Genomic DNA, 12596 nt, shown 5'->3' on the forward strand with positions numbered 1-12596 from the left:
TGCATTACTTATCCTCGGAGGAGTACCGTGACTTTTTTTCCCCCCCCACACGCTTTCAACACTGCGGTTTATGCGGCGAAGCGGCTAATTTGTGCATTTGAACTCGAGCGGAAAAGGTAAGCGTGAAACCGGTGGAATATATGTGGCGAGGAAGTGACTTTTACCAGTCCGGCCCTGTTAGCGCTGCGCTACCGTGTTACTGTCGTGTCTCGGCGATTTTTACCACTATGTTTTTTTTTTGTTTTTTTTTTTAACTGGCCCTGTTAGCGCGGCACTAGCGTTAGCGTTAGAATCTGTGTACCGTTTCTCTTTGTAAATATCTCGTGTTTCAATGTGGGCACTTGCGGCTTTTACACAGCTGCGGCGTATGTGTGTACCAAATGGTATTTCCTTTACAAATGTACTGGGTGAGGCTTCTAACCAGGTGCGCTCTGTAGGCCGGGAATTACGGTAAATCGAAATTGATGTGAAGCTATGGTTTTGCTAGATTTAAGTCAATAGAAGTATCCATACTCAGAATCACTAGTCCTTTATTTTTAATGTAAAATTAATGGAAATATACAATTTTATTCAAAAGTGTAATAACATGCTATGCATATTTAATGGCGATGTAGTGGTATCTTTTGGCGACGCACTCGGCGGCATTGATTTGTTTGCCTCTCCTCACAGATTTGTGTACCGAGCAACAGAAAAACGACAGTGATTAAACAGGGGGAAAAAAAAAAAACAACTTAATGCCACTAAATATGACAGTGTGATGCATTTTAGGATTTCATTCCAAAATATTGCATCCCATCAGCGGGATGCTTTTTGCCGTGAAAAGCGCTGTCGATACGAGAAGTCAATTTGCTTGCGGGCAAAATGTTAAACAATTTCTGTACAAGTTAGGAAAGAAAATAAAAGTTCTCTACAAACACTGTACATATTCCTAAACGGTTGAATAATTCCATTAATCCTAAATAAATTGCATTAGAGATTTGGCCTGAAGAAAATGAATGAATGGCTATTACTTCATTTGGTGCTTGGAGGATAGCGGCCTTCAAGCCATAACACAATTCCGATCATTTTTCATTGAACCCCTGCCTTTTACGCGACATGTACGAGTACAAAGGCGACGCTGCCCTGTAATGCATCTGCCGTCTTTACAAATGACATAACCGCAGAGTAAACAAATGCCAAATGTGACCGGTATTACTCAAGGGAGGTCCAAGGGTGAGCGCTGTTCGCATGGTAATGCGCGGGGAAAGTCAATGAGGCTTCTGTAAACCATCGGGAGGGACGGGATGGGGTGGGGGGGTGGTGGTTTAGAAGAAGAAAAAAAAAAAAGAAAAATGCCGTGACACTTGGCTGACACCTTTGCTGTTTGTAAACACAACTACAGCCAGCGTGACACGCCAGCGCAACAACTTGCGATGATGCCACCGGAACACAATTAACATACAGTCACAAAGATTAGAAAATCATTCACCGTGATCAATGCAGCGCAGTACTGCAACTACAGGTTTGTGCAACTACAGCTAATTGTCTCATAATATTTACATCATCGACTTATGAACTAGATTTGGAATCAGAAATGAAGGGGAATGTGTTTTTCAACTGGTCACACAAAAATGCTTGCAATATCTCAACTTCATCATTTATGGTAACGACATTTTGAAATTTTGGTACAGATTTTGGAAAAAATCTTTAAAAGTGATGCACTAGATTTGGCTACCCGGCGCCACATAATATTACGTGGCGGGCCGAATCTGGTCCCTGGGCCTTGTGTTTGACACATGGTTTAAGCAAACGAGGGTTTTGTTTTTTCTACTGAACTCGCTCTGTAAATGTAAAAAGAAAGACAAACAGGATGTTTGCATGCTAGTTAGATGCCCAATAGCTAGTCAATCGTATTTATTTAAGCGACTGGAGACTGGCTAACTCTTGTAGCTGGCCAAAAACGTTCATTCGTTAAATTAATAAGCTAACGCTACCTTGAGTGATGGGTTACTCTCTCGTAAATGTGATATCATATTGCAAGTATTGCCTCCCAAAGCACCCGCTCTTCGTGAGCACGTTTGGCATTTTTCTTCCCGTCTACCAAAAAGTTGTACCCGACCCCCAAAAAATTCCCAAAACAGGTGAATTTTTTGAGAAGGAATAAAGCATCATGGCTCGGCGGTGCAAGTGGCGAGTACATGTTGGCCTGACAGTTCTGAGGACCTGGGTTGCGTCCCGGCCCCGCCAGCAAATGTTGCATTTTGAACAACTAATGACAATGCCTTAAGCGTCCGATATACTTTTTCATTTGTTTCTAATGTGGCGGGGGCAAGGGGGTAAATCACAACAAATCAAATAAAAGCTTTCAGATTGTCTTTATCCATTAAAAGCTACATCTCGGGTCAATTTAAAAAAAATGTATACAAAAAAAAACAAATGCAATTAACTTACTTTAACACCTTCCATCTATCCATTTTCTTTTCTGCTTATCCTCACAAGGGTCACGGGGGAGTGCTGGAGCCTATCCCAGCTGTCAATGGGTAGGAGGCGGGCGACACGCTGAACTGGTCGCCAGCCAATCGCAGGGCACCTCGAGACAAACAGTCACACTCACAATCACACCTAGGGGCGATTTAGACTGTCCAATTAATGTTGCATGTTTTTGCCATGCGGGAGGATGCACAGGAGTGCACGGGGAGAACATGCAAGCTCCACACAGGCAGGGCCGGGGTCGAACCCAGAACATTCCTCAGAACTGTGAGGCCAATGCTTTACCAGCTGAGCCACTTTGCCGCCTAACTTCAACATGTTACTATAAAAATTGCAAAAAAATTACAATAACCATCTTAAAATAACACCAACAAAGTGATCATTTGAATTAAAAACTGACAAATCACATACGATATATCTATATATATGATTGAGTCATCATCGTCCAACAAAAACGTGCATCTTTAATAAAGATTGCTAAAAAAATCCTTTTAAACATCTGGCTGTGTGTTTGAAAGGAACATTATGTGCAAGATAATGATAAATTATAATTTACTCATACCATCCTTCTAAGCATCAATATCACATATGTAACTTCTTTAATAAGTACCTCTTCCTCTGCTTAAAAATGAATTTCCCATTTAAAATGCATTTGGTAAATGTCCAAAAACGCATGCTAGGCGCTTGAGTGTTTTGGGCAATTTCCACAAACAAACAAACAAAATATAATAACGCAGACATCAACCTGAATGTTTATGATTTATGAAAAAAAAGGGGGGGTGTGGAGCGGCACTATTTTGTTTGGTGGAGGAGTATGGAAGAGGCTCAAGTGGGGGCGGCGGTGGTGAGGCTGCAGCCCTTTTTTCCATTAGATTCAATTATAAATGGCCGAGAGCGGAGGGACGGCCAGCCAATCAGATCCCGGCTCGCATGTCAACCTAAGACCAACTGTCTTGTGGCTCTGACAGCACGATTTTTACCTCCATAATTCAAATCCCAAAGCAAAAGGCAATCTGCGCCGAGGCCGAGCGCGGGCGACAACAGGGGAGGAAGGCGGGGGGAAACGGAGCCCGCGATGACAAAACCATTAACACTCTTCAAAAAAAAGGGGCAGAGATTCGCCCGTTTTGATCCCAGTAAACTCTTAATCGATGGACATATTTTACAGCACTTTCACCGTGCGGCAACTGGCCGCTTTTAGCACCGAGCTCCTTCCTTAATGAATATGCAAATACATTTTTTTCCACACCTCCGTCGCTGTCATTTACATCTCGATTAAACGTCGAACCCAAGTTTCATAAAGCGCAAACTATAACACATAACACGGTCCGATTTAGAATTGTTTTCTTTTTTAAAAGGCTCGAATATTCGCAGTTGAATCTGTAAATGGTGGTTCGAGGAAGAAGGCAAATGGGGGGGGGGACGTCAGCAACATCACCTCGCTGCTCTTTAAACGCACACTTTCTCCTGCCAAACTCTTCGCCGTACTTTGCCAAACTCGTCCCCCCCCCCCCCCTCAAAAAAAGTTGTTTTTTTAAGGCGGAAAAGCACGACTGCGGGCTTGCTCGGAAGCACTAATGCAGGCGCTGGTGTTGGGTGGAAAGACAGAGGCAGCCATTTTAGAGCTCTTGCTCCATAGACAATGGCTGGTAGCTTCGCGTGGTAGATTTCCGAGTGAGGGGGAGGAAAGGGGGGGGGGTTGCTTACCTGGTTCCGACTGGGGGCTTGTGCGGTGTTCCCCGGGCTCATGGGAGGCGGGTGGTGGGCCCGTTGTTGCCAACCCGGATGGACCCCGCTGTAGCCACTCACCATGTCCGCCGCCGCCGACGACGACGACTTGGTGCCCCCTTCCTGGTTGTTGTAGTCTCCCTGCGGGTAGTTGGGGTAGCTCCTGGCCAAGCTGGGGGACGTGAGCAGCTGGTTTAAAGTCGGCGTCGACGTGGGTTGCTGGCTTCCCATATTATACCTCTGGTTGTTATAGGAGGCGGCGGCGGCCATTCCTCCTCCTGCCGCCGCCGCCGCTGGCTGCTGCTGCTTGCCTGGCTGCCCCCCAGCCGCCGGGGGCTGGCTGTTCCGCGGGGAACTCATGGCCCCGTAGCCCTGACCCTGATAGGAAGTCCTGCTCGGGAACTGGCTGTAGTTGTTATAGTGGTTGGGGTAGCCATGTTCGTGGGAATTGGCGGGGTAAGGGTCCATCATGCCCGGCCCCGACGCTGCTGCCATGCCAGGGCTTTGTTGTCCGCCATGTTGATGAAAAGGGGCCCGGCTGTAGTGCTGGTTGAAGCCGTAAGGAGGTGGTGGGAAGGGGCCCGAGTGGTGGTGTCCCACGCCGGGATGGTTATTCCCTTCGGGCCCGCCGGAATCGTTCTGATTACCGCTATTATTATTTACCCTGGGCAAATTCCCGTTGCCGTTCTTCATGTCAGGATCCCCTCCTCCCCCAGCAGCGTCGCCGCCGTCCTGCAGTTCCTTTCGGCCGGGAGATCCACCGTCAGGCCCCGCTTCCTTGTTCTCATGCTGTTGCTGCTTCTCCCCCGGCGCCGACTCCTCCTGCGAGTCCCGATCCGGTTTTTTGAGTTCGGACGGCGGGCTCGCGTTGAGAGAGGCGACGCTGGCGACCTGAGCGGCCATGATATCCCCCCTCTCGCGCCTCCCCACTCTTTCTACAGCGCCCCTTTTCTCTCAGCAAGGCGACTCACTCGCGATTAAACCCCGAATAGTCATTGAACACAACCGCATTTAACGCGACGTACCCGTCGTCCCGGTTCATCCCCCCACCCCTCCCCGGGTTTTGCTCTCCGTCCGGACCGGTATCCGGTAAATCCACCGCGACTCCGTTTCAACTTGAGGAAAGAAAAAAAAAGAGAAAAAACAAGGACAGGGGGGAAAGTTTGGACGAAGGAGAACACGCGAAAAATACGGAGACGGCTAAACTGGTGGTGGTGCGAGTGAATTTTGCGGCGCGTTTAAGTGTATTTGATTTTTTTTTAAAAAATAAGGGTGAAAAAAGAGGGGGATTCTAACGCACAAGTAGAGCGCAAGCGAGAAATCGAGCGAACCAGCACGAGGCTCCGCGAGACACAGCCATCTTAGTGAGGGGCGAGGACGTCGCCAAAACGCGGAAGCGGATCCCGGCGCCGAACCAAACCAGACTGGATCCGGACCGCGGGAGCGGCGCAAACATTGTTTACATTTGGGCCGCTTTTTCCCGATCCGGCCAGCGTTGGTCCCGTCCAATCACAAAAAAGACATATAGCGAAATATTATTTTGTTGTCCACCTGAAGAGCCCCCCCCCCCAAAAAAAAAAAAAATCCAGATTTTTCATATTTTAACGACTACCTTCAATCAAAAAGAGAGGAAAAAAGGGGACCACGAAACATTGGTGGACACCATAAAAAGAACCAGGGTCTTGGTTGATGGCTTCTAACCATGACTCTTTAAATTTTCATCAAATTCATATTTTTGATCTCAGCCAAAAATGTAATTTGGAAAAATCTGTCTTTATTCTATTTACAGGTATGAGTTGAGTATGTTTGATATCAACTACTGACTCACAAATTCCAAACATATTGTCATTCGGAGCATTTATTTGATTAAAAAAAAAGGTAATAATAGCCCAAAAAGTCCAATGTGAGTTTTTTCTCCCACAGTTGCATATCCATCCATTTTCTGAGCTGCTTATCCTCAAAACTGTTGCAGCTATCGTTGTGTAGGAGGCAGGGTACACATCAGTTTGTTCACTTAGTCCCAGTGTTTATTGATCTTCTTCTGCTTTTGTGAGGGCCTCAACATGTCCCACAACTCCCAATTTTTCTTTTTTTGTGTCACTGATGTAAAAAAAAAAAAAGACTGTATAGCGCGTAAATATCGAGCGCTATGTCGATTGGTTGAAGCCAGTTGGCTGCCATTTCGGTACTCCCAAAACGTGTGAAGGACATGGTATAAAAGTTGGATTATGGTGGGGTTTTCCATCAAAGTTTGGCATTCATGCGAGCTTGAAATTTTTTTCAGTTCTGATAAGATGAAGAATTTTTAATTCGACTTGGTAAGCCCAAAAAGTCGAAGTGCAAAGGAAAGACACCAAGAAACTTTGCATATTACCTTGGGCTCGATTTCCGTGACGTTAACTTTTTTTCCCAAAGTACGCTGTGAAGCACTATCATCATAAAATAGCAAAAAACTAAGCATTTTTTGTCATAAAAACATTACATTTTCAGTCAATGAGATATATTTTTGGACATAAGGACTCGCGATGGGAAAATACACGCTAAACGCATCGTTCATTTGTTGTCTCTGCGACGTCCTATTTCAGACAGAAAATTGTGACTTGTTTCCTCGCATTTGAAAATCAAATTCAATTTGCAGAGTTATGTATTATGAAATTCATCCAAAAAAAAAAAATCACAGGAAATGTGTTTTCTTGCTTATCCACCGATGAAGTTTGCTTTTTAGCGGAAAAACTGTCGGCCTCTCGAGGTGAAGCAGAGAGTGAACAGTCAACAACAACAACCGTAAACAAAACTTTGTTCAAGTGAATTAAGCTCATCAGAAAATTAAAAAAAAAACTTTACAAACAAATTTTAACAGTATCAAAGTAAATCTTTCTAACTCGCCTGTGGAATGTTTTCTCACAGCCACGAAACTGGCGATTAACGCACAGGTCGGGATGCTTGTTTTGGGAGTATCAAGATGGCGGATGGCGACTTCAGATTTGGTGAGCCAAAAAATGAGCCATCCAGTCTTTTTTTTTTTTTTTTTTTTTTAAGATCAGTGGTGTTTATCCTGGTTTAAATGTTGGTATTTTTGAAGCGTCCCTAGCAGGACCCTCCCAAAAAGTGACTCAGCGGCACCCCCTGCAACGGTAGGAACTAAAAACGACTCCCAACATCACCGAGCAACACCAAATTGGGTCTCAAGAAGCCAAGCTCAAAGTGGAACTGGGAAGTCAGCCATATTTTCCTTTATTGCAGCAAATTCTAAACACATTACATCCAAGTGTACTATTCTGCAGTGTTTTCCTGGCTTTCCACGACTAATGTTCTGCTGCCTTTCAACAAACTCACCACATGACCCATCAGCAAGCACGCGTGCTTTAATTTCATGCGTGTGCAGTAACAGAGAAGTGAAGCAGAGGGAAGCATGAAATTACAAGCTGCGTGCGTGTAACTGAGGGGGGCGGGGTGGGTGGGGTGACTCGGCGCGGACAGAACTGGGAGTGAAGATAGTTTTTTTTTTTTTTTTAAAGAAAAGTGAGGGTAAGTAAGGCCTTCGAAATTCACATGTTGCCAGTGGGTGGGAGTAAAGTGAATTTTCGTGGAAATTCTGCAGCAAGAACATTTGAGTCAGGATGTAATTAACAGGAACAGACGGCCCTTGCTTCTTCTACGTTTTCTTCTTCTACTCTTCCTCCCCCCCAACTCCTCCCCTCTTCTTCGTGCTCCCCGCCTGCCTCCCGCTCTCATGGCAGCAGCAGCCGAGGCGTTGGCTTCGCTTGCCGTCGGAGTTTTGGTAACTCCAAAAAAATAACGAGGCTGTTCAAATACATAACGTGCAACAACTGGTTTAAAACTATGATTTGAGAATGCATGCGGAGCGTTCGTTACATAGATAGAGTCATAAAAAATGTTTCATATGCGATTACGTCATATTTTGTCGAATTTAGGCCACTGAGAACACGCACACTCTTATTTACGATCATAATCGGCGTATTCCACTATAACCTGGCGATTAATCACATTATGTGTTGTACTTCTAATCACATTACACTAATATCATTTAAAATATGTGATAAAATACTCAAGAGGGGAAGCGTTTATTCAACGATCGCTCGTGCTACCGAGTCACGGTGGGCGCCCGTGAACGCAGCAGCGGCGCTTGCAAAAGCGAGCAGAACTTTGCAATGTGAACGTGGGGGATGGGAAAGCAGGCGAGGCGAAGGCGAAGGCGAGCGAGCGAGCGAGCGAGCTCTGCTTCAGCCCTTTTCTCTCTCCACAATGCGGAGCCCTCTGCGCTCACGGCTCGCTCTTCCAGTGAAATAAAACATTTGGAGGTTTGGTTTTTTTTTTTTTTTTTTTGCACAACGGGGGCCGTGTTTATTCGTGTTCCTGGGACCAAAAAGGCAGACTCTGCAAAGGGGTTTAATAAAGGAGAGTGTGCAAGGGGTAGTGGTGGTGGATGCGGGGGGGGGGGGGGGGGGGTCAATTCAGCTGCTGTATATAGGCTATGGGAGGAGTGTGTGTTTTATCAGAAGAGACAAGGCTGAGAGGGAGGGAGGGGGTAGGGAGCTTTTTTTCTTTTAGCATAAACTTGCTGTTTATTATTATGGGGGGGGGGGCGCATTCGCTTCTCTCGTTCGTCTTGGCGCACCCCTGCAATACGTTTCCTAAAGTGGATGCTCCGTCCTTGTCCTGATTTGAGTTCTCCCGTTTCCACGCCGCTCTGTTCTCGTTTCCGCCAAGTCCGGGCAAGCTTTAATAGTGAGCACGAGGACCTTACACCCCCCCCCTCCCCCCACAACACTCACAATTAATAGACGTGATGATTCTTCAAACTGATATGACCTGGAATGCAGTTCTCGGTAGAACGAGCGCTCGTGAAGTCATCCTTTGTCATCGCCTACTTAACGTTTTTTGTACTTTAATACATCCGCCCATCCGTTTTCTCTGCCGCCGATCCTCACGAGGGTCGCGGGGAGTGCTGGAGCCGATCCCGGCTGTTCGACGGGCACCCTGAACCGGTCGCCGGTCAATCGCAGGGCACGTCGAGCTCACGATCACAACCTAGGGGCAATTTAGAGTCGTCCAATGAATGTCGCACGTTTTTGGGATGTGGGAGGAAACCGGAGTGCCCACCCGGAGAAAACCCGAAAAATGGATGGATGGATCTTGCATATATTTATACTACAGTGAACCTGTTTTGTGGTCAACAGTCCAGACAAACTTGTAATAAATGACATTCAATGTACGGTGAAATGCCATAGATATGCTAGTCATGGTTAGCATAGAGACTTTTAAACTAGAGTCACGATGGTGTAGTTGTAGACACGCCTGCCTTTGGTGAGGGCAGTGCGGGATCGATGGTGTCGATATCTGCCCTGCGACTGACTGGCAACCAGTTCAGGGTCTAGTCCGCCTTTCCCCCGAAGCTAGCCGGGATGGGCTCCAGGTTTGCGAGGATAAGCGGATTGCATAATGACATGACAATTAATGTGGCGTGTTTTTGGGACGTGGGAGGAAACCGGAGTGCCCGGAGGAAACCCACGCAGGCACGGGGACAACGTGCAAACTCCGCACAGGCGGGGCCTGGATCAAACCCGGGTCCTCAGAACTGAGGCCAACGCTTTAGCATCTGAGACCACTGTGGCGCCCTACTTTAATACATCATTTACTAAATTCGGTTATACCAATTACCCACTTAGCGATTTACAATAATTCCTACCCCAAGGAATCAACGAACTAAGTTGGCATGGATTATTCTTCTCGATGTGGCTTTGGTTTCTAATGAAATCCCGCCTTCCCACGCGGCCTGACTGAAGGTCACGATCTGGCTTTTCAGGTTTGGGGGTAACATGACATTCATTAACTTTTTGATGTAGTCATGTAAGGTATCACAGATAAATATACTCGGTTCTCGAACGTCTCCGTTCTCGGACGAAAATTTTGCGATTGTGGTCGAGAACCGAGATTGTGCTGTATATTTGCAATAATACACCCAATATGATATTGCTCAGTGGGCAAAAAAAAAAATGGCGTCAATCATTGGCTAGCTGGATGAAATCGTAACGAATCAACTTCTAGAGGTAATTTGTTATAGTTAGCTTTTAGCTTGGTGGAGGATAACTCCATCGAAAAATGTCTCATTTTTGGGAAAATTGACGTTTCGACGTAAAATTGGCCAATTTAAAATTGATTTCTGGTCCGTTGTTTTGAGACGCAGTGAACATTTTGCAACTAACAATCGTTAGATTTTGGTCGCAACTTGTCCCGCCCGTCGCCAGTGTGTTTGTGTGGGAGTGGCAGAGGTGACAGTGGTGGGGGTAGCGGATGATTTAAGAGTGTTTACTCAGTCCCCGCCGAGCCACCCTCGGCGAGCGTGATGCATCACCCCCCCCCCCCCCCCCGCCGTCGCCAAGGCAGCGGCTTGGCCCCCATCCAAGCGCCCGTTTTCGCTTGGGATCCGCGAACGCAGCGGTGGGCAACCGGCGGCCCCAGGACCACATACTGTACACGTGTGCGATTTTAGCGGTTTACGGCCTGTGCATCTGGTACTAAACCCCCAAAGAAACTGAAACTGATCTATGTTCTAGTTCTAGATTCATCGTTAAAAGTTTGATTTAAAACAGTCAAATGTTAAGTGAAGAGGGATCAATGTGGCCTTTTCATATATTGATTGGCTTTATTTGGCTCCACCCCACACTTTCAATCGCCACGACAACCTAATTATGGGGTGTGCAATTTCCCAAGAAGACTTCAGTTGAATTCACTCGTCACACAAAAAGCTGACAGTAACATAGACAATTTCACGACGACCGGCCGCTCATGCGCCGCCGTCACGCTCTCGCCCCCAAACATCGGCGGCGATCTTAAAAGCGAAGCCTGACCCGGACTCGCACGCGCACGGACACAATCGCAAGAGTTGGATCCTGTCCAGATGGTCGCCATACAGCCGTTCGACACGTCGTCTGGAGTGCGTCGAGGAAGGAAGTGCCACTTAGCAAAGTGCGCTGGGCATTCGACCCTTTCCCAGACACGCTGTGTGTGTGTGTCTGACATTTACAATCCCAGCTGACAAGCAAAACATTATAAAAGTCTCCAAAGATTCAGACTGTCCGCATTATTTGTTTCCCAAAAGAAGACAAGTGATTGATGCTACACTTTCCTAAAAAGAAAAGATTTAACCTTGTAGAGAGCTAGAACTGTCGACTTTCTAACATAATAGCGATGAGAATGTTCAAAGCGTTACCGGTACTTCTCCGGCCTGTGTACATCGTTTGTTTCCCAAAAAGAGGCCAAAATACTTAAGTAGTAAGTATTTTCCTAAAAAGAAAAGACTTCAGCTGTTACAAAACCGGGATCTGGACTTTACGGCATAAAGATTGTGGATGCTGTCAACGAAATGTCACTCTTACTTGCATCATTTATTTCCCCAAAAGAAGACAAGTAATTGATGCTACACTTTCCCAAAAAGAAAAGATTTAAGCTTGTAGAGAACCAGAACCTCGACTTTCTAACATAGTAACGATGAGAATGTTCAAAGCGTTACCGGTACTTCTGCGGCCTGTGTGCAACGTTTGTTTCCCAAAAAGAAAGCAAACTACAGATGTTGTACTTTCCTAAAAAGAAAAGGCTTAAGCTGTTATAAAACCGGGATCTTGACTTTACCACATAAAAATTGTGGATCCTCTCAAGGTAATGTCACGTTTGTTTGCGAATCGATTGTTTCCCAAAAAGAAAACATTGTAAAAGGAAAAGAATATTGCTATAACTCATATAAAATTAGGTGTTTACCTCTCATTTTTGTCACGGGCCACATTATAGTTACGATTTCCCTCAGAGGGCCCGTTATGGTGAAACCGTACTAATCCTGAATCGCCTCATTGTATTTACACATGAAATTTATGAACTAGTTTTGAAACCAGAAATCAAGCGTGATGGGTTTTTCAACCATTGTTCGTGTTTGGTAACACAACAATGCCGATCATATCTCAACATTAGAATTTATATGTGACAATTTGAAAAGTTGGGACCTATTTTCACAAGAATCACAGATTTTGACACCGACGATTTGCCTTTGCGGGCCGGATCTGGCCCCCGGGCCTCACGTTTGACACCCATGGTCAACAGAGACGTAGCCAGCAAAAAAATAGAGACGCTAATGGGTAATCATTCATATTTTGTTCAGTTTGGAGCTGAAAAAGTCTTTTTTTTAGTTGTTGTTGTATCTTACTTAGACGCGTCCTCCACTATTGTCATGTCAGGACCGCGGCGGCCTCGGAACTCGAGCTTCCGCATCAAAAACGATAGCGCATATTCATGTTACATCTGTTTTGTGCGTGTGAATTGCCTGAAGGGTCTTTTTTTTTTTTTTTCAAAGTTTTCTTATTAATGAAAGAAAAAGACTTTATGAC

General features: G+C 45.7%; 1 protein-coding gene across 3 annotated transcripts in view; it reads right to left on the reverse strand.

Moving 5' to 3' along the window:
* Positions 1–5726, reverse strand: part of arid1ab (AT-rich interactive domain 1Ab) — a 43320-nt gene extending 37594 nt beyond the window's left edge. The window contains exons 1-2 of one of the 3 annotated variants that reach the window (XM_061818432.1): positions 4436–5717; positions 4177–4369 (exon numbers count right to left, since the gene is read on the reverse strand). In XM_061818432.1, coding sequence (XP_061674416.1) covers positions 4177–4369; positions 4436–5100 — 858 coding nt within the window. In that variant the 5' untranslated portion in view covers positions 5101–5717. Of the gene's footprint in view, positions 1–4176 lie in introns of all 3 variants that reach the window. The other 2 variants (XM_061818423.1, XM_061818441.1) reach the window with 2 other exon arrangements.
* Positions 5727–12596: the final 6870 nt, after the last annotated feature.

The sequence above is a fragment of the Syngnathoides biaculeatus genome, chromosome 1, assembly GCF_019802595.1.
Source record: "Syngnathoides biaculeatus isolate LvHL_M chromosome 1, ASM1980259v1, whole genome shotgun sequence".
NCBI classification, from domain to species: Eukaryota; Metazoa; Chordata; class Actinopteri; order Syngnathiformes; family Syngnathidae; genus Syngnathoides; species Syngnathoides biaculeatus.